Source organism: Paramormyrops kingsleyae, chromosome 25, assembly GCF_048594095.1.
Source record: "Paramormyrops kingsleyae isolate MSU_618 chromosome 25, PKINGS_0.4, whole genome shotgun sequence".
In the NCBI taxonomy this organism is placed as follows: Eukaryota; Metazoa; Chordata; class Actinopteri; order Osteoglossiformes; family Mormyridae; genus Paramormyrops; species Paramormyrops kingsleyae.
In genome coordinates, this window is record NC_132821.1 from 1350863 (window position 1) to 1374445 (window position 23583).

General features: G+C 37.2%; 1 protein-coding gene and 2 long non-coding RNA genes across 6 annotated transcripts in view; 2 read left to right on the forward strand and 1 right to left on the reverse strand.

Annotated features, from left to right (window-relative positions):
- LOC140582909 (uncharacterized) overlaps positions 1-23583 on the reverse strand; it is a 42513-nt gene continuing 18930 nt past the window's right edge. For 2 of the 3 annotated variants that reach the window (XR_011985714.1, XM_072707389.1), the window contains exon 6: positions 1-656. Coding sequence is in view for 2 of the 3 variants with exons in the window: in XM_072707389.1 (XP_072563490.1) it covers positions 509-656 (148 nt within the window). In the remaining variant the exon portion in view is untranslated. Of the gene's footprint in view, positions 657-14280; positions 15397-23583 lie in introns of those variants that run through there. The other variant, XM_072707390.1, reaches the window with a different exon arrangement.
- LOC140582911 (uncharacterized) lies at positions 11652-13465 on the forward strand. The gene is made up of 5 exons (XR_011985717.1): positions 11652-11719; positions 12241-12346; positions 12417-12522; positions 12736-12791; positions 13165-13465. It is a non-coding gene; the product is annotated as an uncharacterized lncRNA (long non-coding RNA).
- Positions 15794-19599, forward strand: LOC140582910 (uncharacterized). Of its 2 annotated transcripts, none has more exons than XR_011985715.1 (4): positions 15794-16851; positions 18315-18398; positions 18867-18967; positions 19386-19599. It is a non-coding gene; the product is annotated as an uncharacterized lncRNA (long non-coding RNA). The 2 variants fall into 2 exon arrangements; XR_011985716.1 differs by having other exon boundaries at positions 15796-16851; positions 18334-18398.

The window sequence follows — 23583 nt, forward strand, 5'->3', positions numbered from 1 at the left end:
TGTTGAGCTCTCTCGGCCACCGTAAAAATCCCATTTAACAAAGCGCACGCAACTGCGAGACAAAACAAAGCAATGGATGATTTGGGAGTCGCTAACTTAATTGGACTGTTTTGCGAACTCGTTGCTTGAGATACAAGAGGGGCTGCCATCGCAACAAAAGTGTAACTGCGCTGATGCCAATGGGAGAAAAACTGTTAAAATTTTAAGCATTCGCCACTTGTGTATATCTATATTTGCTTTGAAGATATTCATATTGAACTGCAAATGCCTCAAAAACGCTTAAAACAAATGAGGTGGAACAGTACGTTATGTATGTTTGTAGTAGCCTAATTAAATATTTTTTGTCATACATTTTTTCCATCTGTATTTACTAGCTTAAAAAAAATAATATGTAAAGTATAACAAAGTAAAAAGAGCTCTTGTATCGGAATCTGTATCGGTATCGGCAGTTGTGTATCGAAATCGGATCGGAACTGAAAAAACGTGGATCGCCCATCTCTAGTTGATCCTAATTAACTTCTCCCCGCTCACAAATCCAATTTCGTTCTACAGAGCAAGGCAGATCATTCCAATTCTTCAGTGCGTCTTTTTCTGTAGATATCTCAGCACAGTCCTCATTTCCTCTATCATCATTGGGCTCCCCAGTCATCCAGTAACTATAAAACAAGAGACGAAAAGACAGGAGGCATTAAATACCCATTTACATACATATTTATTTGTACCTGCTTTTCACTTCTCCCCAAAATATTTCAAAGAGCTTATAATTCTAATTCTATCTGTGTCTCATAGTGTCCCTTCAAAGTTTTGTAAAGGTTCAGTTTTGTATTTATAAATGTCTAAGTGGGCATTCAGATTAAAAAACTGTACTGTTGCTGCTGTCACATCGATGCACAAGCAAACAACAAGGAAGTGGGGAAGCAGACGAACGGAGTCGTAAATACGGGTAAATTGGGTTTATTTGGACGCACGGAGAACAGCACAGGACAAACGTTAATGACAGATCTGGGAAACTGATATACACTAAACAGGCCAAAACTAACATCAAACAGCTGGGAACAATCAGGGTAGTACACGTGGGTAATGAGGGGGCGTGGCACACACGAGGATCGGACAAGCTGGGCGTGACAGCTGCATTCAACTGATGCACAACTCATTGCATATTCAACAATTTCATTGCATATAGGAAGATTAATGGAGTGGAGGGTAATGCTTGATTTAAAGCAGTCAGCTATAATGCAGTATAAATACCTTCATAATGCATTTCATACAAGTTAGTTGCAACCAAGGAATCTGATTGGACAAGAGATGTGCTATGAGTGCTGCTATCAGAGTATAAGCGCACTTGGATATTTCACATTGGATGTATCACTCTGCTTACCAATATATCTAAAAACCATCACTTAAATTCAATAACTAAGTTTTGGCAATTGGCAGAAATATAGTGTTTTAGCAATTCAGAAAAATTGTAAACATAGCTATAATGAGTTATGCCTTTTTAGAATTATTTATAGCCGTGTTATAATACTTTATGAGTACATTACAATGTATTATGAAGGTATCTATAATACATTTATATGTCTGCTTTAAGTAAAGTGTTTGTCAGGGTCAGCCCCTGCTATGGTCCTTCCATGTCCCTTCCCCGTTTGACCAGCAGGTGTTGCTGGTCATCCCGTTCTTTATGTTAGTCTTTGTTCTCCCCTGTTGCCTGTCTGGTCATGTGGCTCAATGTGTTGAGTATATGGTTGTCTGTGTACCCTTCTGTCCTGTGTTTGAATCTCGCCTCCTCTGTTTTTGAATTTTGTTCCCTAGTGTTTCATTTGAGTTACGTTAGTCCTTGTGTCTGATTTTGTAGTTGGTTTTGGTTTTGTTCCTTGTGCCCCTGCTTGTGTCTTTACCTGTTTAGTTCCCTAGTGTTGGTTTCTGTTTCCTTGGTTAGTTCTTAGTTTCCCTGTTTTTTAGTTCCTTTGAGTTTATTAGTTTCACCTGTGCCCTGTTTCCCTGGTCTTTGTTAATTAGTCTCACCTGTCCTGTGTTAGTCGCGTTACCCCTTTAGTATTAGTTCCTGCTTCTGTTCAGTTCCCCAGTGGTTCATTGTCTATGTGTGGGTTGTTGCTTGTCTTGGTTAGTTTGGTTAGATCTGCATCCTATTTTCCTTCCTAGTTTTTGTTTTGTGATATTAAGTCTTTAATTTTCCCCTTTAGTTTTGACCCCTCGTGGTCCTTTTGGTTTCTTTGTGTTTATAGTGTTTTCTGTTATATTTAATAAACCCCCGTCTGTCTCTGAGCCGCAAGTGGGTCATTTGCCATCCTTTCTGTGCCTGCACCATGCCTTGTTCTCGCACCCGAGCCGCCCGGATCCCTGACAGTGTTACTAAGTAGAGAAACCAGTTTATCGTAAACTTGGTTCCATTCGTAAAGGATTGCCCCAGAAAACACAAGACAGGGGTGGCCAATCTTATCCGCAAAGGGCCGTTGTGTCTGCGGGTTTTCGCTGCAACTCCCTAATTAGATTACTAATTACAGGACTGATTGGCTGAAGAGTCCTCACACCTGGGTTTGAACAGCTGACCTACAGTTTATCCCAAAAACCTGCATACACACCAGCCCTTTGTGGATAGGATTGGCCACCCCTGACATAAGAGAATGTACAGAAGCATAATTATACATCAACCTGGCTAACAATTAAAGTTTTTTTCAGTTGCTAATACACTAGAATCAAATGTAAAGCCCAACTTTAAAAACTGACACTCAAAGACTGACACCTCAAAATGTACCCTCATGTTCGCAAAATTCTAAACACATAATCTACCTTTGCACACAATTTGCAATTGAACATGACACCTTCTGCATCCCCCTACACACATGTCTCTAAGTAAGACACTGGAATCAGGCACAAAGTCACTTTTTTGTCATTCTTAAACACAGCCATTCAAACAACCACACCAGTGAGCCAATTGGCCACTCACACGTGCCACTGGGCCAAGAACCTCATTGCTCAATTAGTTAAATCCACAATCAGAATTTGAAGACTATACACCCCAGATTTACAATTGTTCAACAACCATGGAAGCACCAGAAAGAGGTGGAGGAAGAGTGAGGGGTAGGGGTAAAGCTGGAGGAGGACAACAAAGACAAAGAAGACCAGCACTTTTGAATGAGATCTGAGCAACATTAGTTGACCATGTCATAAATCATGGGTTGACAATGAGAGAGGCTGGACAGAGGGTACAGCCCAACATGAGTCGTCTTACTGTTGCCTCTGTTATTCAGACATATCACCTTGAGAATAGGTATGTAATCAACACAACACACACTCTGTATATGTAATCCAAAATTCAAATGAAATATACTGTAAATATTACTTTTATGGCACATGCATTTTACAGACAACTGTACTAGAATCTGACCAATATCTACATTACACTTGTTTTATTAAAGGCTTGAAAGACAAGTTCAGTGTGGTGGAAGAAATCGAATTGAGGAACAATTAATTATAAATTATAAATTTGTTTTTTGGCAAATAATGAAATAAGGCTAAGAGAAATTCAAAGCCACATCATAAATGATCGTATGATTTTTAGCAACATCAGGCAAGTCAGCCTGAGCACCCTAGCCTGTCACTTCAACGACACCAAATAAACAAGAAGCAGCTTTACATGGTGTCCTTTCAGAGAAATGCATAAAGAATCAAAGTTTATATATATACTGTTTTACTATGCATGTATATATGTTATGTGCGTTAAAGTGTTTTTTTCTATTAAAGTATTTGAGCTTAACATGGATAAAGGATGCATATCAATTTACTATAAATACAGATGTAGGATATTATTTCCCTATTGTCATGACCTGCTCGTTCGCTCCTCGTGTGTGCCACGCCCCCTCGTTACCTCGTGTTACTTCCTGATTGTCATCACCTGTTGCCTGTTATTTTCTACCTATCCTGTGTATTTAGTCCACGTCTGAGTCAGTACTCCCCAGATCCGTCATTAATGTCTACACTGTTAAAAATGGTTTGTTGTTTCAACTTAAATCTAGAAGTAACCTGGTTGCCTTAAAATTTAATGTTAATTGAACATTTCTAGTAATTTAACTCAACATTAAAAGTCAATTTACACCAACAAAAAACTACTCCACCTTTTGTTAGTATAACATAGGAGTATTTATCAGGTTGACATGTTTGGGTGCATTTAAACAACTATAAATTTGAAGTTTAGTCAACTTTGATTGTAGTTGTATTGATGTAGTTTTTTAGGTTTCCTGAACTAAAACTTTAATTAATTTATCAAAATATCTTACGTTGTGCTAACAATTCCAAAAGGTTTCCTTGGTTGCCTTAAAAATATTAGTTTTTCCAACTCATCATTTAAGTTCCCTCAACTTAAAATGTACTTTCTATGTATAATAATAAAACTGATTTGTTTTACAAAATGTAATGCATCAAACATCATTATGGATAAACACTAGGGTGGTCCAAAATTAACAACTTCACACAGCTTTCCCTCCACAACCCTAATTTTATTCTTCCCCTTATTACAAATGTGTCTGCCAAATTTTATTATGATTGGTCATTATTTAGAGGTCGCTCAAGCTGGTAGTAATGCAACACTGCAACAGCTATATTGTATTGTGTAATTGTATGCAATAAAACAAGGAAAACATGCAGTAAACAGAATTAGAATTTCCATGAGTGAAAAAGAACAGAAGAAACATGTCAAATTAGCTGATACTATCTTGGATTCAGGTTGTCTGGACTCTTACTGTTATATATTGTCCCATAACGTTCTAATGTTCTTTATCATCAGTGTCGCACTGTTGCTGTCCCGACTCCGTTTTCAGAAGGGTAGACTTGGCGCAGGTTGGATATTTCTTTCTGTGTCTTTCAACCAAACGTAGGAGATACTGCTTCTGCTCCTCGTTCTTGGTCAGGGATGAATTGTATTGCTGCATCAATGCAATGGCTCTCTCTGCACAATCATTCACGACCTTCATTTTTGACGCTGCTGTTTGAAGTTCCTGGTACGAAGGGTCGTCATTCCATTCTCTTGGGTCCTTAGCCAAGAAATTTTGCGCCTTCATCTTCCCATTTAATGACAGTACTTGCAATTAAAGAGATGATAATTTTTTCATTTGATTTTACCCTAGAATTTTGGCAAATTGTCTTAATCTGAGTCCACAACAAACTTGTGGGACCTTGAGCGACCTCTAAATGTAGTTCAATTTGCTCCATATTTACATCATATCTTTACTACATCTGATAGAACATATTTAAACTTGTGGAGGTGGGTTTTAATGAAATTCAAAATTTTCCATAGTGCCGTGGACCGCCCTAATAAACACAGTAGCCTACTCATTTATTCAACTGAATTAAGACATCTTAACAATTAAAACCATATATGACAACATGAAATCAAAGAAAACATTAGATCCTTTTTACTTGGCATGTAAGGCATGGATGTCACTATTTGTGTTAATGGTTGGATATTGAGTATTTATTAAACTAAATGAATCAGGAAGGTTTTGTGTATGTGTGTGTGTGGTGGTCTGTGTACATGTTTGCATGGGTCAGCTCAAACATCTAAGACAGATCATAGGCGGCAAAAGAAAAAGCGGAAGAAACGCGGACAGGGAGACGCACCAGAGGAAGCCCCAACCATCCGCTTGGGAGCCGCTACTTTTCTTAGCAGAAATTTAAAACTAACAGTTGAGGCTGGAAAATGCGGTTTATTGTTATGACAGCTTCTGTCACAGTATAAGATTTAGTAAAATCCTAATCATGCTGCCATCAATTACATTTACGTAGGTACACTTACTTATTATTTAATTATGTTTTTTGATTTTCAAGCGGCATTGTTCGGTGTTTCGCGTGTGCCCCATTTCTTCCAAGCGGCTTGGTATTACGGTGTTCCGGGCAATTCAGTTTCCCTATGTTTCTCCTATCTATCAGGAAATAATGTTTCCCCTAATATTAAAGCAAAGAGGTATGTGAAATGTCTGAAAATCACTCAGGTACATTATTACATGTGAATACAGTAGATCGTCACGCATGATATAGTCTTATAAGCAATACTATACCGTTTTCATCAAGAAATATCTCTATCCAGAGAATTAAGTAATTTCATTTATTATCTGTAAAAACAAAAAACATAGAAAAGGGGTGTGATGTTTTAAAATTAATATATGGCCTGTTTACCTCAAGAGCTTCGTAAAAAGACATGAAAACAACAGCTAAACTGTGTACAAATCAGCACGCGACAGGGGAAACATAGGGAAACTGAATTGCCGGTGTTCCGGGCAATTCAGTTTCCCTATGTTTCCCCCTGAAATGCGCGTTCACGATCTAATTTGAAATCAATACGCTAGATGGCAGACTTCCGAGAATTTCAATCCGGGTTTTGAAGCCTTTCTATATACATAAGTATTCCGTTCACCATATACGTTTTAAACGTCAAGTAACCACGATTGTATTTCTTTCCTGTTTATATGTCATTGTGTATTATACCAGATTTACAATAAATTAAAAAAGACATACGTTAATAAACAGCTGTCATGAAATGCTCGTATCGTCTTGGAAGAATTTGCTTCTATAACACGATTGCTATGAACCAACACATAAATAATGACTCGTATAAATAGTTTGGATTATGAGCAGTGTAAATCTATCATATTGATCTACATACAGAAGTTCGTGATACTGGATTTTATTTTATTTTTTCTATTATTATTGATTATTATTAAGTACTGCTTGGTTGCACTGAGCTGTCTATGCATCTATGTTATACTGACAGTGAAATACTCTCCAAAGTACCGCTCTCTCTGCTAATATACAGGGGAAACCAATCTGCCCAGTGGCCAGGCAAAATGGTTCCCCCCTGCTATGTGGTATAAGCAGTAATTCCCAGGCACTATATTGAACACACTGATCTGTCTATAGGTCTATGTTATACTGACAGTGAAATACTCTCCAAAGTACCGCTCTCACTGCTAATATACAGGGGAAACCAATCTGCCCAGTGGCCAGGCAAAATGGTTCCCCCCTGCTATATGGTATAAGCAGTAATTCCCAGGCACTATATTGAGCACACTGATCTGTCTATAGGTCCATGTGATACTGACGGTTATATCGGCACTAATTTATATACAACTGTAACACATAAACATTGATTCTAATGCGCCAGTTACAGTGTACTATTTACATATATATTTTACATTATTCTAAAATCAGGAACCCTGCATACACCATTGCCAGATATGTGCAATTTAATTTTGATAATGTATTTAACCAAGTGACATAAATGTTTATTTACATTTTTGATAGAATGGTAACATTGTAACGCACGTTTTTTCACTGCGCTTTAACTGCGCTTCTTAGAACGTGATTCACCGACGCACTAATACATATGCTGCAAATAGGCCCGAGATATCGAAAAGGTGCACAACATTAGGCTTGTGTTTTTGTGTGCTGCGCAGCATTTCTGGAAGATGGATCCAGTACAATTCGAGATTTTATTTACTTACATCACTACGGGGAATTATCCCAAGCAATTAAGCAAGGCAGAAAAATTTGTTATTCGGCGCCGAGCACGGAAATATGTTGTACGAGGTAACAGGGGCGTCAGAAACATTTTGAATGTGGCGGGGACACACTGGCGGGGGGTCTGGGTGAACTAATATTTTAAGTTAAATGTGGGGGGGGTCCAAACGAATAATTATGAAATGTGAGGGGGACACGTCCCCCTCAGATTTAATGGCAGCGACACCCATGCAAGGTAAACATAATCCCTTGATAGAGTTCATAGGTCTGTTGTGCTGTACGGTAGAATCACAAATCATAAATTAATTACAAATCGTCATTTAGTCTTTTTTTTCCAATCTACAGATGGAGCCCTGTTTTATAATCGACACAAGGAAACGGGTCAAGAACATTTAGTAAAGGTTGTGAAAGGCGCTGACGAGGCAGACAGTGTTTTCAGGGAGTTCCATGCTAGTGCAACAGGTGGACACAGTGGAAAGGAGAAAACCGAAGACGCCATTTGCAATAGATATTATTGGCCTGGGATGACAGTTGATATTCGAAACTGGGTTAGTTCTTTTTTTCTTGTACATTATTATATTAACAGTTATCTTGTCCCACTGACAAAAATTAACTGCACTGTGATACTGCACAGTTTTTAATCATCACAGACAAGTGTAAAAGTTGGACTAAATATTGTTCATTACCACCCACCAATAAAAAGTAATTACTAAGTACTACACACAGGCTAAAATGAATCAATAATAGCATTTGTGAATCATGTACAGTAATGCTACAGCTTACAAAACCATAGTTTAAACACTTCATCGTGACCTTCTGACATAAGGAAAAATGTCTTGCAAGGTGCTTAAATTAATCTGTGTTTTGATGTTATTATTAATATCAGTTTGGGTTATTCATTGTATTACTGTTAATATTATTTTTAGTCTTTTACATAGAGTAGCAACAAAAGTATGTTATTAATCCTGAACTTAGAGCTTCATTCAATACTTTGCGTGCAATGTATAACAACCTATGGCACTTTACTGAATTAATTCAGGAATGCACTATAATTCACTATTTTTATTTCTAATATATTTTCTCTTAATAACATAATAGATGTTCTTTTTCTAACTACAGATTAAACAATGCTCAGAATGTCAATCAAAGAAGACTGTCAAATCCATAGAAGAGCACACACCCATCATTGTAAGTCTTCATTATTTGATTTTTGATTAGTATGTTGGATGACTTTTAAATTGAACAACTGATATATTTTTTTGATATATGACATTTTGTCTGACAGGTAACTGAACCATGGGAGTTAATTGGCATGGATCTTGTGGGCAAATTGGCCATGACGGACAGGGGAAACCAGTACATATGTGTGCTGATAGATTATTTCACGAAGTGGGTGGAAACATTTCCACTGCCATCGAAAAATGCTGAAGATGTCACTATGTGCATAGTGAACTTTTGCTACAGATTTGGTGCACCGAAAAGGATTCTGACAGATCAGGGAAGGGAATTTGTAAACAAGGTTAGTTATTTATATATATATATATATATATATATATATATATATATATATATATATATATATATGTGTGTGTGTGTGTGTGTGTGTGTGTGTGTGTGTATGACTGTTGTTTAGTTTGTCATTTCCTAAGTATAATACATTATATACATTTGCTATTAATTATTTTTTCCAAACCTTTTTTTAAATTTGCAATTTTGAACTGGGTGTGGTCAATAGTGTATAGAACAATAGTAACATTTACATTTTATACAGACACACTCCAACAAATTGTAAAAGCAATGAACACGAAGAAAAGTGAAGTGGTCTCTAAATTTTTTCCATGGCTATATATACTTGTTCTTAACAAGTTATTAAAGATTATACTTTAGTGTGAAATGCTGATCCCGTTCTAATCGTTGGTGTTTACTTAACATCAAAGTTCTACATTTAGTGGTAATTTATTTTGCAGATCATAGTATTTATTATGAATTGAAAAAAATTAACATATATATTCTTAACTAGGTCAACAAAGAAGTCTGCAGCATCTTTGGAATCGACCGGAGTTTTTGTTCTCCATACCATCCCCAGACCAATGGTTTGGTTGAAAAAATGAATGGGACCATACAGAGGTGTGTGTGTGTTTGTGTGTGTGTGTGTGTGTGTATGTGTATATATATAATAGTGAGTGAACCGAACTGTGCCCCAAAACCATGATACGATCTGAACCGTGGATTTGTGAACCGGTGTATGTATATGTGTATGTACTGTACATGACATTCATCATGTTATATTACTTAATTCTTATATTAATTAACTGTTAATGTTGTGTTAATCAGGGCTTTGGCAAAGCTTTATCAAGGTGAACCAAACCAATGGGATCGCTATCTGGATGCCGTTACATTCAGCATAAGAACCAAAAAGCAACTTACAACTCAATACTCCCCTTACTATTTGCTTTTTGGAAGGGAAGCACGATACTTTTCAGAGGTGCCACAAACATTCGAAGTGAGTAGATATTCAGTTTATTTTAAAAGTTACGTTTATGCAAAAATATCTTCTTTTTAATTTCGTTATGTCTTATGCATTTAATAAAGGTCAATGAAACAGTGGAGCAAGCCATTCAGATTGAGGCTGTCAACCCTGCTCTTCAGCTGCAGGAAAAGGTCTTTGAAGTGGTCAAAAAAAATATGAAAGTATCAAGACAAAAAATAAAAGCCAAAACGGACCAACATAGGGATATGACATCTCGTAATTTTAAAGTGGGGGATAAAGTGCTCAGGAAAAACATAAGAAGTCAGCAAAGAAAGGGAGGAAAATTAGATCCAGATCTTCTTGGGCCATTTAAAATAACAGAAATTCAACGAAAGAATGCTGACTTGATTAATGACCAAGGGATCAAATTTAGCAAAATAAACCTGGATCACTTGATCCATTACATGGAAGACAGTCCACGTGTCCCACATAGACTATATCCCTCTGGTGCTTCTGTGGGTCCAGTAGATAAAAGCACATACCCAAGCTTTCACTCTCAAGGACCTGCAGACCCAAGCCCTCCCTCTGCTGGACCCGCAGACCTCAGCTCTCCCTCTCCTGAACTTGGAGACCCAAGCAGTCCCTCTGCTGGACCCGCAGACCTCAGCCCTCCCTCTGCTGGACCCGCAGACCTCAGCCCTCCCTCTCCTGGACCCGCAGACCTCAGCCTTCATTCTCCTGGACCCGCAGACCTCAGCCCTCCCTCTCCTGGACCCGCAGACCTCAGCCTTCATTCTCCTGGATCGTCTCTCTCCAAATTTGATAAGAGTAAGTAGACAAAGCATTCTTTGAAAACAACATCTTTATCTGGTGTTCAATAAAGTTTTTCTTGAAATGTTCTATATTATTATATGTTATCTACAGACTCGCATGTCTAACTTTTATGTAACTTATTTTTTAGGCATTGAACAGGCTTGGTCAACCAGTTCGACTGATAATAGATGTGTGATATTGTCCAGAATTGGGGCCTACAAAGTGTTCAGTTTTGACATTGCACGTATGGCACCTGGAAGAGAACTAGAGAGTGAGGTTAGGACATTTATTTGAACTATTTTGGGCAACAGAATTAACTGAAATCTGTCGCTTTTATGTGAATATTTTAAATTGTCTCAAAGGTTATAAATGCATACATATATGCTATGGTGAGGAAGAACAACCAGGAGAAAGAGGAAAAGGCTTTCCTGATTGATTCATTTGCCATGAGAAAAGTATGGCGGCAATCATATAACATCCTTAGAAAGGTAAATTTCCAATCATTTACATGTTTTGAATGACCTGATATCCTGTTCAATGTTATGAAATGTGTTGGACTAGATAGAATAGAATATTAAACTAGTGTAGATAAAATGCATTGTCTCTTTTATTTAGTGGGACCCTACCGAATTCGAAATCATTCTTGGGGTTATAGGTGAACATGGACACTGGAGTCTTGCTGTAAGTATAATGACTTGTAATGATTATGCTTAAAGTTTGCATGATTAAATATGAATGAATTTATTAAACAGAATCATTTAGCTCAATTTATTTAACAAATTATTCAGATATACCATGTTTTGTTTTTTTCTTTTAGGCTATGTATCCATCCCTCAAAAAAACAGTTCTTTTGGATTCAATGGGAGAGTCAAAGGCCAAGATGTCAAAGTGTCTTGATGCCACAAGGTAAGAAAGATGAGCTACGTTGTACCATAAGAACCTAGAGGCCAGGAAATGAAATTAATTTACTAAAAATATTTGCCATATATCCTGTCACACAAATACATCTTCTTTTATTTGTTGCTGGAAATAGTCTAATGGTTAAAGCAGGCAACTATCTAAGTTTGATTCCCATACCAGTCATTGTGGCCCTGAGCAACCCTTATTTAATTCAGGGAGACCCTCCTTATAATCACAGAATGTATGTCACTTTAGATAAGAGCATCAGCTAAATGCTGTAAATGTTGAGGCAGGGCATGAGGAGTCTTCTTCTTAACATTTCTGGTGCAGTAAGGGAAAAGACATATTAGGCAAACCTCATGACAGAACTGGTGATACAGCATGGAAAATGTTTAGGTCATGTGTCAAATTTAATCAAGAAGTGCTTACTTTCAAATGTATGAGTTCCAGCAAATTCTTTACACAATTTGAGATTGAAATTACTTTACTTACTCATGGCAGGTATAAAATTATTTTCTTTTTTAAAGAGCCTTTATGAGGAATAAAGGCTGCAATGTGTCACACTGGAGGTGTGACACATCTCCACACTCCTTACAGAAGGATGGAACATCTTGTGGAGTATTTGTGTGTAAGGTAAGAAGAAAGTACTCAGGTATGCATTTTGTCTAGAAGAGAAGCCTTACTAATGACGTAATCTTGCCAGTTTGCAGAACGACTACTGAAAGGCATCCCTTTGTGGTTTTGCAATTCACACAAGACTATTGACGCATTCAGGAAAGAAATCGCAAGATGTGTTCTGGCAGAATCAGGTAAATACTGTCAAGATTGTATCTCAGTCAGTCTGGCTATCTGTTGTAGCATACATTTTTTATTGCATATGCTGCAAACATGTAAATAATTGTTTTTCTGGTGATAACTGTAAAGTAGTCTGCTGCTTGTTCCAAGGTGAAAAAATATGCACATGCACTGAATGCTTTCAATATTGTACTACAAATAATTGTATTTCTTGTTGCACATAACAGATGACTTGAGCGAAGTCTGTTGTACCTGTGGTGAAATAAATGGCGACAACTCATGGGTATGGCAGAATTGATATATTCACTTTACATTTTACTCAGTAATACTGGACACAAAGACTGATAACTACATTACTAACAGCTTTTCTTTTAGCTTATCTAAGAATAGGACATTTTTCTTCACACTTAAAATGTTCAGTTTTAATTTATTTATATGTGCCATGGAACTGCTGCTAATTAGGTACTTATATGAAAGACATTAGTATAACCATAACAATGGTTCCTGTCAGCATTTTGCTAACAAATAACTATTTTCAGCATAGATCTGCTTCTATTAGGATGTCACTGAGGTTGACCCAAAAAAGTTCAAATTATATGAGCTAGGATGTTTTTTTAATTATTTTTTCTATGTCAATAATTTCTACTTTCACCCAGATTGCCTGTAATGGATGCGACAGGTGGTTCCATCTGTCTTGTGCTGGCAGCCCATCAACAGACCTGGACTTTTTTTGTGGCTGGTGTTAATAAAAAGGCCTGAACAATTCAGCGTATTATTTTGGAATTTTATTTATTTTAATTAAACAGACCAGAGTGTTGCTTTATGTTGTGTTATTTATTTATTTATCTGTCTATTTATGTACTTATTTATTTATTTTAATTCAGCGGAGCTGGATGTTTTTGTGTTGCATTGAAAAATAGGTCTAAACATTCAACAGACCTGGATTTTTTATGTTGTGTGAATAAAAAGGTCTGAGACATTCAAGATGCTATACATATTTTTTTAATGTAAAAGATATTTTTGTTTTTGTGTGTTGTTCAGATGTTCAAAAAATATGTTCAAGAATAAATGATTGTACATAGTAAAACAACTGTAATATTGCATTTGTCTTTGATAATATAGTGCCTGGGAATTACTGCTTATTCCTTATAGCAGGGGGGAACCATTTTGCCTGGCCACTGGGCAAATCGGTTTCCCCTGTATATTAGCAGTGAGAGCGGTACTTTGGAGAGTATTTCACTGTCAGTATAACATAGATGCATAGACAGCTCAGTGCAACCAAGCAGTACTTAATAATAATCAATAATAATAGAAAAAATAAAATAAAATCCAGTATCACGAACTTCTGTATGTAGATCAATATGATAGATTTACACTGCTCATAATCCAAACTATTTATACGAGTCATTATTTATGTGTTGGTTCATAGCAATCGTGTTATAGAAGCAAATTCTTCCAAGACGATACGAGCATTTCATGACAGCTGTTTATTAACGTATGTCTTTTTTAATTTATTGTAAATCTGGTATAATACACAATGACATATAAACAGGAAAGAAATACAATCGTGGTTACTTGACGTTTAAAACGTATATGGTGAACGGAATACTTATGTATATAGAAAGGCTTCAAAACCCGGATTGAAATTCTCGGAAGTCTGCCATCTAGCGTATTGATTTCAAATTAGATCGTGAACGCGCATTTCAGGGGGAAACATAGGGAAACTGAATTGCCCGGAACACCGGCAATTCAGTTTCCCTATGTTTCCCCTGTCGCGTGCTGATTTGTACACAGTTTAGCTGTTGTTTTCATGTCTTTTTACGAAGCTCTTGAGGTAAACAGGCCATATATTAATTTTAAAACATCACACCCCTTTTCTATGTTTTTTGTTTTTACAGATAATAAATGAAATTACTTAATTCTCTGGATAGAGATATTTCTTGATGAAAACGGTATAGTATTGCTTATAAGACTATATCATGCGTGACGATCTACTGTATTCACATGTAATAATGTACCTGAGTGATTTTCAGACATTTCACATACCTCTTTGCTTTAATATTAGGGGAAACATTATTTCCTGATAGATAGGAGAAACATAGGGAAACTGAATTGCCCGGAACACCGGGAGCGGCAAAAACTTTTTTATTTCAAGTCGTGCCATCCAAATCCCACTGGATCTGTTCATCCGACCATATGGCGATTAAAGCCTGTGTTTCCTCGTTTGTCCATCCTTCCATTTTACTTTTTTATATTTTTGTTTCCACTGCTTTTTATTTTGTTTCTCGCTGTGATCGCTCTGTTCGCTGTGTGTTTCAAAAGTGGCGGTTGTATTTTGTGTTTCAGCGGCAGGATATTTGCATAACCAATCGACACCCCAAAGTACCGAAGTACCAAAGGAGTACCCCAACTGGTTTGGCACTTTCGGTACTCGAGATTTCGGTACTGGTACTCGACCGGAAGTCAATGGAAAAGCGAAAGTACCGTACTTTGTGCGGTGGAAATGCGCCCTTAGTGTCCCCGGATCCCATGTTTCCGTCGATGGTGTCTTTGTGTTTGTCTGCGTTCCCCGTGGTTTGTGACTTATTGTTTGAGTTGTCCACCTTGTGCCAGTTCTGTGTGTCCATACTGTTCCCTGTGCCCCGTTGAGATGTTCTTTTTTGTCTCTCCAGGTCCCGTGTTCCCGGTCTCGTCGCGTCCGTTGCCTCCCCTGGGGCGTGCCCCGATCGTCCGCTCCTCGTCGTTGTCAATTAGTCCATTGTATTTAGTCTGCGTTTCTGTTTGTTTCCCCAGTCCGGTCATTGTATTGTCAATGTGTTTTCGCCTGCCTTGTGTGCAATTAAACCCGGTGTTCCCCTATTCCTGGAGTCCCGTCGCTTGCTTCCGCCCTGTGACGTGACAGTAATTTAAACTACATGCTAGTTTAAAAAAATAATAGTTGATGTTTACTTCCAAATTGAAAAAATATCATTGGCCCTTAAAATATACATGTACAACGCAACGAATTAAAAATGAACACATCTGTTAAAAGAACCCATATCTAACACACAAAAAGCTAGTGCACCGACACCATTAATACTTGAGAAAATTTAACCAGTCCGGCAGCATGTGTCTAGAAAATAAAAGCATTTGCGATACGTTCGCAATCATACCCAGCAAACATTGGTCCGACTGCGACGTTGTGTCCCCGGCCAAAAACAGTCGAGGTAAGACGGCATAAATTGGTAAAAATATGTGACACAGAACATTGCCTAAAAATGCATTCAGATACATTTGTACATGTATACAGTTGTCTGGGGTTGCATGTATAGCTGTCACTTTGAGTTTTAGCTAAGTGCATTTTAATAGTGAGTGCATGTGTGAGCGAAGGTCCACTATGTGACGTCCTTTACACGTGCATCTACAGTCCATCATGATCCTTTATTAAATCCACTGTGAAATTGCCCAGCTAACATTGGTCCGACGGCAACGTCGTGTCCCTGGCCAAAAATGGTCGGGGTAGGACGGCATAAATCGGTAAAAATATGTGACACAGAACATTGCCTAAAAATGCATTCAGATACATTTGTACATGTCTACAGTTGTCTGGAGTTGCATGTATAGCTGTCACTTTGAGTTTTAGCTAAGTGCATTTTAATAGTGAGTGCATGTGTGAGCGAAGGTCCACTATGTGACGTCCTTTACACGTGCATTTACAGTCCATCATGATCCTTTATTAAATCCACTGTGAAATTGAGCACGAAACATGCAAATGCGACTGTGCTTACACCTTGGTTAATACTGCAATAAAAAGTAAGTGCCCCGAGTAGTTTTTAAGAGGTTGTGAAAAGACGGCCACTGACGTCCTTTACACGTCTATTCAAGCAAGACTCATTGTGGGGGGAAAAGGATATATTTTTTAAATGAAATGCACAATAATGTTTATTTACATATTGTTTTATGACAAATTATTCACAAAGTACTCTGTGATTGTGAAGCCACTGCATTTGGCATTATGCGCCCCGTGTTTTCGAATATTAAAAAATTATTTTATTATTTTTATGCATTTACATATGAACAGGTACATACCTGGTTACCATTTAAAGTCCGAATTGGTTGTGGATTGTCAAATAAAAAAAAAGTTTACTCGCTTTACTCTGCGTGCGTTTTATTTCCCCATGTGGATACATAAAGTTTTTTAATTTGAATTTGGAAACAGTTGGCAGTCTCGCGATATACCGCGATATTCCAGATTATCTTGAGAGAGGGAGAGGAAAAGTTAACGCATTTTCACGAGTCTTATTTACTTTCAAGAAGAGAGGAGGGTGAAAGTTAATATATCTATATAAAAAAACTACTGTTGGGTAAGTCCATTTTGTATTGTTTTATAAATTTTACGTTTGACACGAAGGAACTAAAATGTAGTTTGAGTTTGGCTAAAATTAACTAGCAGGCTAAAAGTTAGTAGTGTTAACGTTAGGCTGCTCCTAAAAACAAACTCTGTTAGCATGAGTTCGCAGGTATAAAGCCCCATGCGGTCTCTACACTTAAGTTGAGCTATTTTATGCAGTTGAGCAAACTTCTTGGTGGAAAACTGATAGCAAAATGACCAAGTCCCCAAAATGTTAAGTTTGCTGGATTTTGCTTCACTGCCTTAAAAAATAATTACAAATGAGCAGAGCAGTTTCATGCTACTGCAGGAACATGGTGTAATAGATATGGGGTTCCCAACCCTGGTCCTCAAGGACACCTGGCCTAATTGTTTTCTAATTATCCCTGCCCTACCCACTGCTGGTTACCTGGATCAGGTGTGTTCAGTCAATCAGAAGCTGGAAGATATCATTTCAGATAAGATTGGAGTGGGGGAGGGCAAATCAGTAGTGCGTTTGGTAGGGCAAGAAGTGCTGTTGTAACTGCTTAAATTGACTTTAAAGCGAGATGTTTAGTGAAAGATCTTTTAAATAAAGTAAAAAAAATAATAATTTGTTAAAACCCAAGCAAATGGTAAATATTGTAGTAGCTATGAAATTCAGTCAATAATAGCATACCAGTATGTTTTAATGATCCAGTAAGTTTTACTGTTCAATGTAGCCTTTTGAGATTTTTCAAAAAGTAAATTACCTGAAAGAGACTGTGAAATGTTGAGCAAAATGTAGGAAGCGCTCAAGAATAACATGGGCTGGCGTCTGTAAATGAATTTTAACATGGATGTTTTCAGTAACTACTTTAAAATAATTTCGTAATTTTAGATTTGCTAAACATGTCCTCTGAGTACCAGAGGAAGTGGAGACGACGAAGGGCAAAGGTTGATTCCTTAGTAGAATATGATAGCAGCTCTGATTCTGAGGGGTCAGTGGAGCCAGCCTTGGCGGGAGAGGGCAGTCCCCTCACGGAGGGATCAACACACGACGAATTACATCTTATGGTGGCCTGTAGTTCTTCTGTTAGCGCAGCAGTGGTGTCAATTAGACATGAAGAAGAATACAATTATGATACTGATTCTACTGAAACTGAGTCTGAGCAGTTGGATGAGGCTTCACGTTCAATTGTTGAAACACCATCTATTCACAAGGACTTGGCTAGTTGGGCTACTGCTACAAACCAGACCCACAAGGCATTAAATGAGCTTCTGGATGTGCTCAGACGTCATGGCCATAGACTTCCCAAAGACGCTAGAACTCTTCTTGAAACTCCACAAGGAGTGCCAGTTCAAAATAAATGCAGTGGACAGTATATTTATTATGGTATTGAGCGTTATGTTCTTGAACACTTTTCAAAAGAGACACTGCCAGGGAAAGTTGAACTGTGCTTTAATATCGTATTACAGATTGTGATGTCACATTTAGGTTCAGCAACTGTCCAGAGTTGGGGGATCTTCTCTCAGGGACTGTGTCAATAAAGTCATGAACAGGTATGTATTTTACCTTGCATTGTTTGTATTGCTGCATAATTCAGAAATAAAATGTATATGTAAATGTATATTCTGGCCAAAATAAGAAACCCAGCTTTGGGTATTATTTTTTTTTATTACAGATTTAATCTTTCACACATTATATCTCCTCACATACATGCCTATTTTCTAGTTCAGAAGGTTTTAGATGTCTACTGACTTAGTCTGCCAGACTGAAAACCAAAAAATCAAAACATAATTTCAATGTAAGCCATTAATGACTAATTAGTTGTCTCAAAAAATGTGGATATGGATAAGAACATAGTTCAGGGAACTTGTTACCTGACAGATGAGTGGTTGTTAAAATGTATGATTTAACATTGCATGCTAGTAACATGCTGATAATATTACAACTACAATAATTGTAATATTGACCTTACATGTACATTTTCCTGATGGTGAAGTAATCCTGAGTAATTTCTTTCACAGAATCATGTCGAATGCCTTAATGGCAAAATTCAACATGAGGGGTGGTGGCCAACTGCAAAAGAAGCCGTTTAGAGATACAATCATATTCAATATAATTCAAGGTAATTTTGGCCTTATGACGTGAAATTTTGTACTTTTTCTTATTTATTTTTTTTTTATTGGTACCTTTTATCTATTGAAGGAATATTGTCTTAAAGACCACAGAAATGTCCTGTTTACTTTCACACAGTTACACACCTACTTATGGAACTTGCTCAACCACAGTGGTTTTGAAGGGGAAGGGGACATGCTATTTTTTCATTCACCTAGCACACATTTAATGCAGAACATCTTTTATTAACCAAAGATTATTCAACAGAAAAATGTCGTGTAATGCATGTTGATTACTTTTTTCTAATGTTTCGTTAATGAAACTGATAATGTTGTTCCAAGATGTATTTTTAATGTCGTTGTAGGATCATAAAGACAATTTTGCCCTTTTGTAATTTTTTTATTTTTTTTTATATTCAATTCCCTCAGATGCAGTAAAAAGATGGAGCGCAAATGCAACAGACTCCGAGATTGAGGCAGCAATGGCTGAACACCTAAAACATGCTCCAGGAAGAGCTGGGGGTGGGGGATATAGGAAATGAGCCCGTTGACAGAAATAATTCATGTGTGTGTTCATGTTCTTGTTCTTTTCATTCTTGTTTAAATAATGTTTAATTGTTACTATTTACAGTTCTACTATATATTTAGCCTTTGTTTAAAAATGTTGTATACTTTTATATTTGTATGTGTGTATGTATGTATGTGTTTATATATAATGCACACAAATATTTAAATATATTATATATATTTATTTGTATATTTATATGTATGTATATGTTATATAAATATATGTTTTTTACTTATTTAATACAAATAAGAAATGTTTTGTAATGTAAACGTCGATTAAACGTTGTATAGACGTTGAGGTCTGACTGGACTGATTTTGGACGTTTTTTGAACCATTTATATTCTGATGTGCATTTCACAATAAGGACGTTTATATTCAGGCTAATAAGTACACTGACATAACGCAGAAAGACATCTTAAAAAACATCCAGACGACGACACATTAGACGTCCAGAAAAGACGCCGAAAAGACGTCGAATACACGGCAAGTTGACGTCAAAGACGTCCGTTCAACTTTCATTTCGGAACTATTTTTCAACCATGACGGGACGTGTCGGAGGGACGTCATTTCAACGGTCATTAAACGTCCAAATGTTTGCTGGGTATAGATGCCATCATTCCAACAATCTTGTAAAATGCAAACTCATTATTCTTAAACAATGATAACATATTTTAACAGGAGAAAAAATGGTTACACGTAACATCACCTAGAGAAAATTCCAAATTTATGGTCTCTCCACTAATAAATTTTCATTGTCTGTCTGACACATTAAAACAGAGGTCGACAAGAAAGAATTTGTACCCACATTATTTTAAGATAAATTTCTTCCGTTGCTGAAGCAGTTTGAATGAAATTCCCGCTCTTGTGAGTACAGAAAGAAAAATGTGACGTTGTACTTTAGAGATATGCGCATGTCTTGACATGTTCATCCATCTAACTAATTACAGTCGTAGGCATAACACGAAGTGCTGTGTTATATCGACTTACCAAATTAATCAAATTAGTTCACGTGCCAAAATGAAATATTTTATGTTGTCTAAACTACATTGCTGTATCGAAGTTAACATAACAAGAAATACAAAGTTAACATAACTAAAAACGTTAAAAAAGTTCATTTAAAGCTTCTAAATCGACAGATGTTGTAAAATTAATTTAATGCAGTTTCACCAAAATTCTTTTTTATGTCAATGATGATATTTATGACAGATGATAGCTATAGGCAGAAACAACTCCAGTGGAAACACCGACACGCATAACTCTTATTTTGACGAGTAATATATTGTCTCATGTCTTTCTCATTCATGATTTGCCCTATATATCCGAAAGGTTCCCATATAAATGTATCTTGTACTATTTTTGTTTTTAATGGCCTATTAGTTCTTTTATTGAAATACAATGACAACCTTACATGATTTTAGTACAACAGTATTTCATAATGTATTTTTCTTTGTTTTGTTTAGTCTATCATCTGTGCTCTAGCTCAGCTGACAGGTGTGTCCACACAGAAAGCAGAGAACTTGTTCCTTGCTGGTCTTCAGCACAGCAGAAGCTAAGAGTTGCAGGAAAAGACCTGCAAGGTTGAATGGTGCATGTAACATTGTTAACTGTGTACTTTTTTTGTCTGTTCTAGTGAGATTGAAGACTGGGATTTTACTGGGATTTTCACGCACAACCACTTCTAGGTTTTACAAAGAATGGTGTGCAAAGGGAAAAACATCCAGTATGCGGCAGTCCTGTGGGCGAAAATGCCTTGTTGATGCTAGAGGTCAGAGGAGAATGGGCTGACTGATTCAAGCTGATAGAAGAGCAACTTTGACTGAAATAACCACTCGTTACAACCAAGGTATGCAGCAAAGCATTTGTGAAGCCACAACACGCACAACCTTGAGGCGGATGGGCTACAACAGCAGAAGACCCCACCGGGTACCACTCATCTCCACTACAAATAGGAAAAAGAGGCTACAATTTGTACGAGCTCACCAAAATTGGACAGTTGAAGACTGGAAAAATGTTGCCTGGTCTGATGAGTCTCGATTTCTTTTGAGACATTCAAATGGTAGAGTCAGAATTTGGCGTAAACAGAAAAAACATCATGCCTTGTTACCACTGTGCAGGCTGGTGGTGGTGGTGTAATGGTGTGGGGGATGTTTTCTTGGCACACTTTAGGCCCCTTAGTGCCAATTGGGCATCGTTTAAATGCCACGGCCTACCTGAGCATTGTTTCTGACCATGTCCATCCCTTTATGACCACCATGTACCCATCCTCTGATGGATACTTCCAGCAGGATAATGCACCATGTCACAAAGCTCGAATCATTTCAAATTGGTTTCTTGAACATGACAATGAGTTCACTGTACTACAATGGCCCCCACAGTCACCAGATCTCAACCCAATAGAGCATCTTTGGGATGTGGTGGAACGGGAGCTTCGTGCCCTGGATGTGCATCCCATAAATCTACATCAACTGCAAGATGCTATCCTATCAATATGGGCCAACATTTCTAAAGAATACTGATTCAGCACCTTGTTGAATCAATGCCACGTAGAATTAAGGCAGTTCTGAAGGTGAAAGGGGGTCAAACACCGTATTAGTATGGTGTTCCTAATAATCCTTTAGGTGAGTGTATATCTGAGCTATATATAACGCACCATTTCAGGTTGACACTCTAATCATTTTGTTTTGCTTACACTATGAAGATCTTCATAACTTCTCAAAACATAATAAGCACATTTAGGGAGGGCCACAGTTCCCCGCAGCTTAAATACAGCAAAGAAAATGTGAGAGGAACCAAGATTCTAAGAAGCAGTCCTTTTTAGCATGGACACTTGGTGTAAGACAAAACTCAGAGACTCAGCAAAAAAAGAAACGTCCGAATCTTACAGAAAGTAGGCACACAAGCCCTCAGTCCAGCCTCTCTCAGCCTATTGGGCATCTTTCTTTGGTTGTTTTTCACAGTCGGTAGACAAGTCTCTTTAGTGTCCTGCGTTTTTAGAACTGTGACCTTAAATGCCTACTTTCTGTAAGCTGTTAAGGTCTTAACGACCATTCCACAGGTGCATGTTAATTAATTAATTATGGTTAACTGCAATATGTTTATTGGGAATATTGCAGTTGAACTTAGTTTAGGTGAATATTTATCTGATTCATTTACTTATGTATATTCCAACAACTAACTGTTATTAGTGATATTCAATATGTATGTGGCCATTTGAACATTTTCTGAGCAGAAATTGTACCATACACTCGCTTAGAATAAGAAATTCCACTGCATTCCATTTTTCTACAAATGCATTATTGTCTGCGCTTGTCTTAGTTGTGAGTAAAGCTGTGATTACCAATTACTGTATGATGATCTGTGAAATATGTAACGTTGTTTTGTAATGTAAAAATACAATTCGGTGCATTACGCAGCGTTTGCGGACGTCAGTGCACTGCGCATGCGCTCGCCTATCGGCCAGGCAGTCAGTAATCAGTATATAGATCAAATAGTGACGTACATGGAAAACCAGTGTCCGCATGCGTTCGCAGATCGGGCACCAGTGTGCGCATGCGACCGCAGATCGGGCAGCCACATAGTCTAACAAGCTTCATAATCAATGTCTATCAGCACTGCCTTACCAGAAATACTTTGCCTGAAAATAAACATATAACAGGAGAAATATTTTAAATTAGTTAGATTTATTAACTGGCTCCTCAATGTAGGAATGTAAATGAACTGAACTTAATCAGTATTATAAGTTTATTTAAATTAATTCAGAGATTTTGTAGTTCATTCCACTTGAATAGTTACAACTTAAGCTAAATCCGCTTAAATCATTTAGAGTGTTTAATAGCACATTCAAATTCAGGCAACTTGAAAAACTGAGCTTTTAAACTTAAATCATTTGAGGCAACTAATTTCCTCAACTGTTTTGAGTAAACTCAACCTAACAGATTTTACAGTGTAGGTGAACTTTAGCTTAATTTATTTAAAATATTTCATTTCCTAAAATTGGGTATACTTTTCAAAAAAGAAAATCAGTTTAAATATACCACAAAATAAGTGAGTGCAAAAATG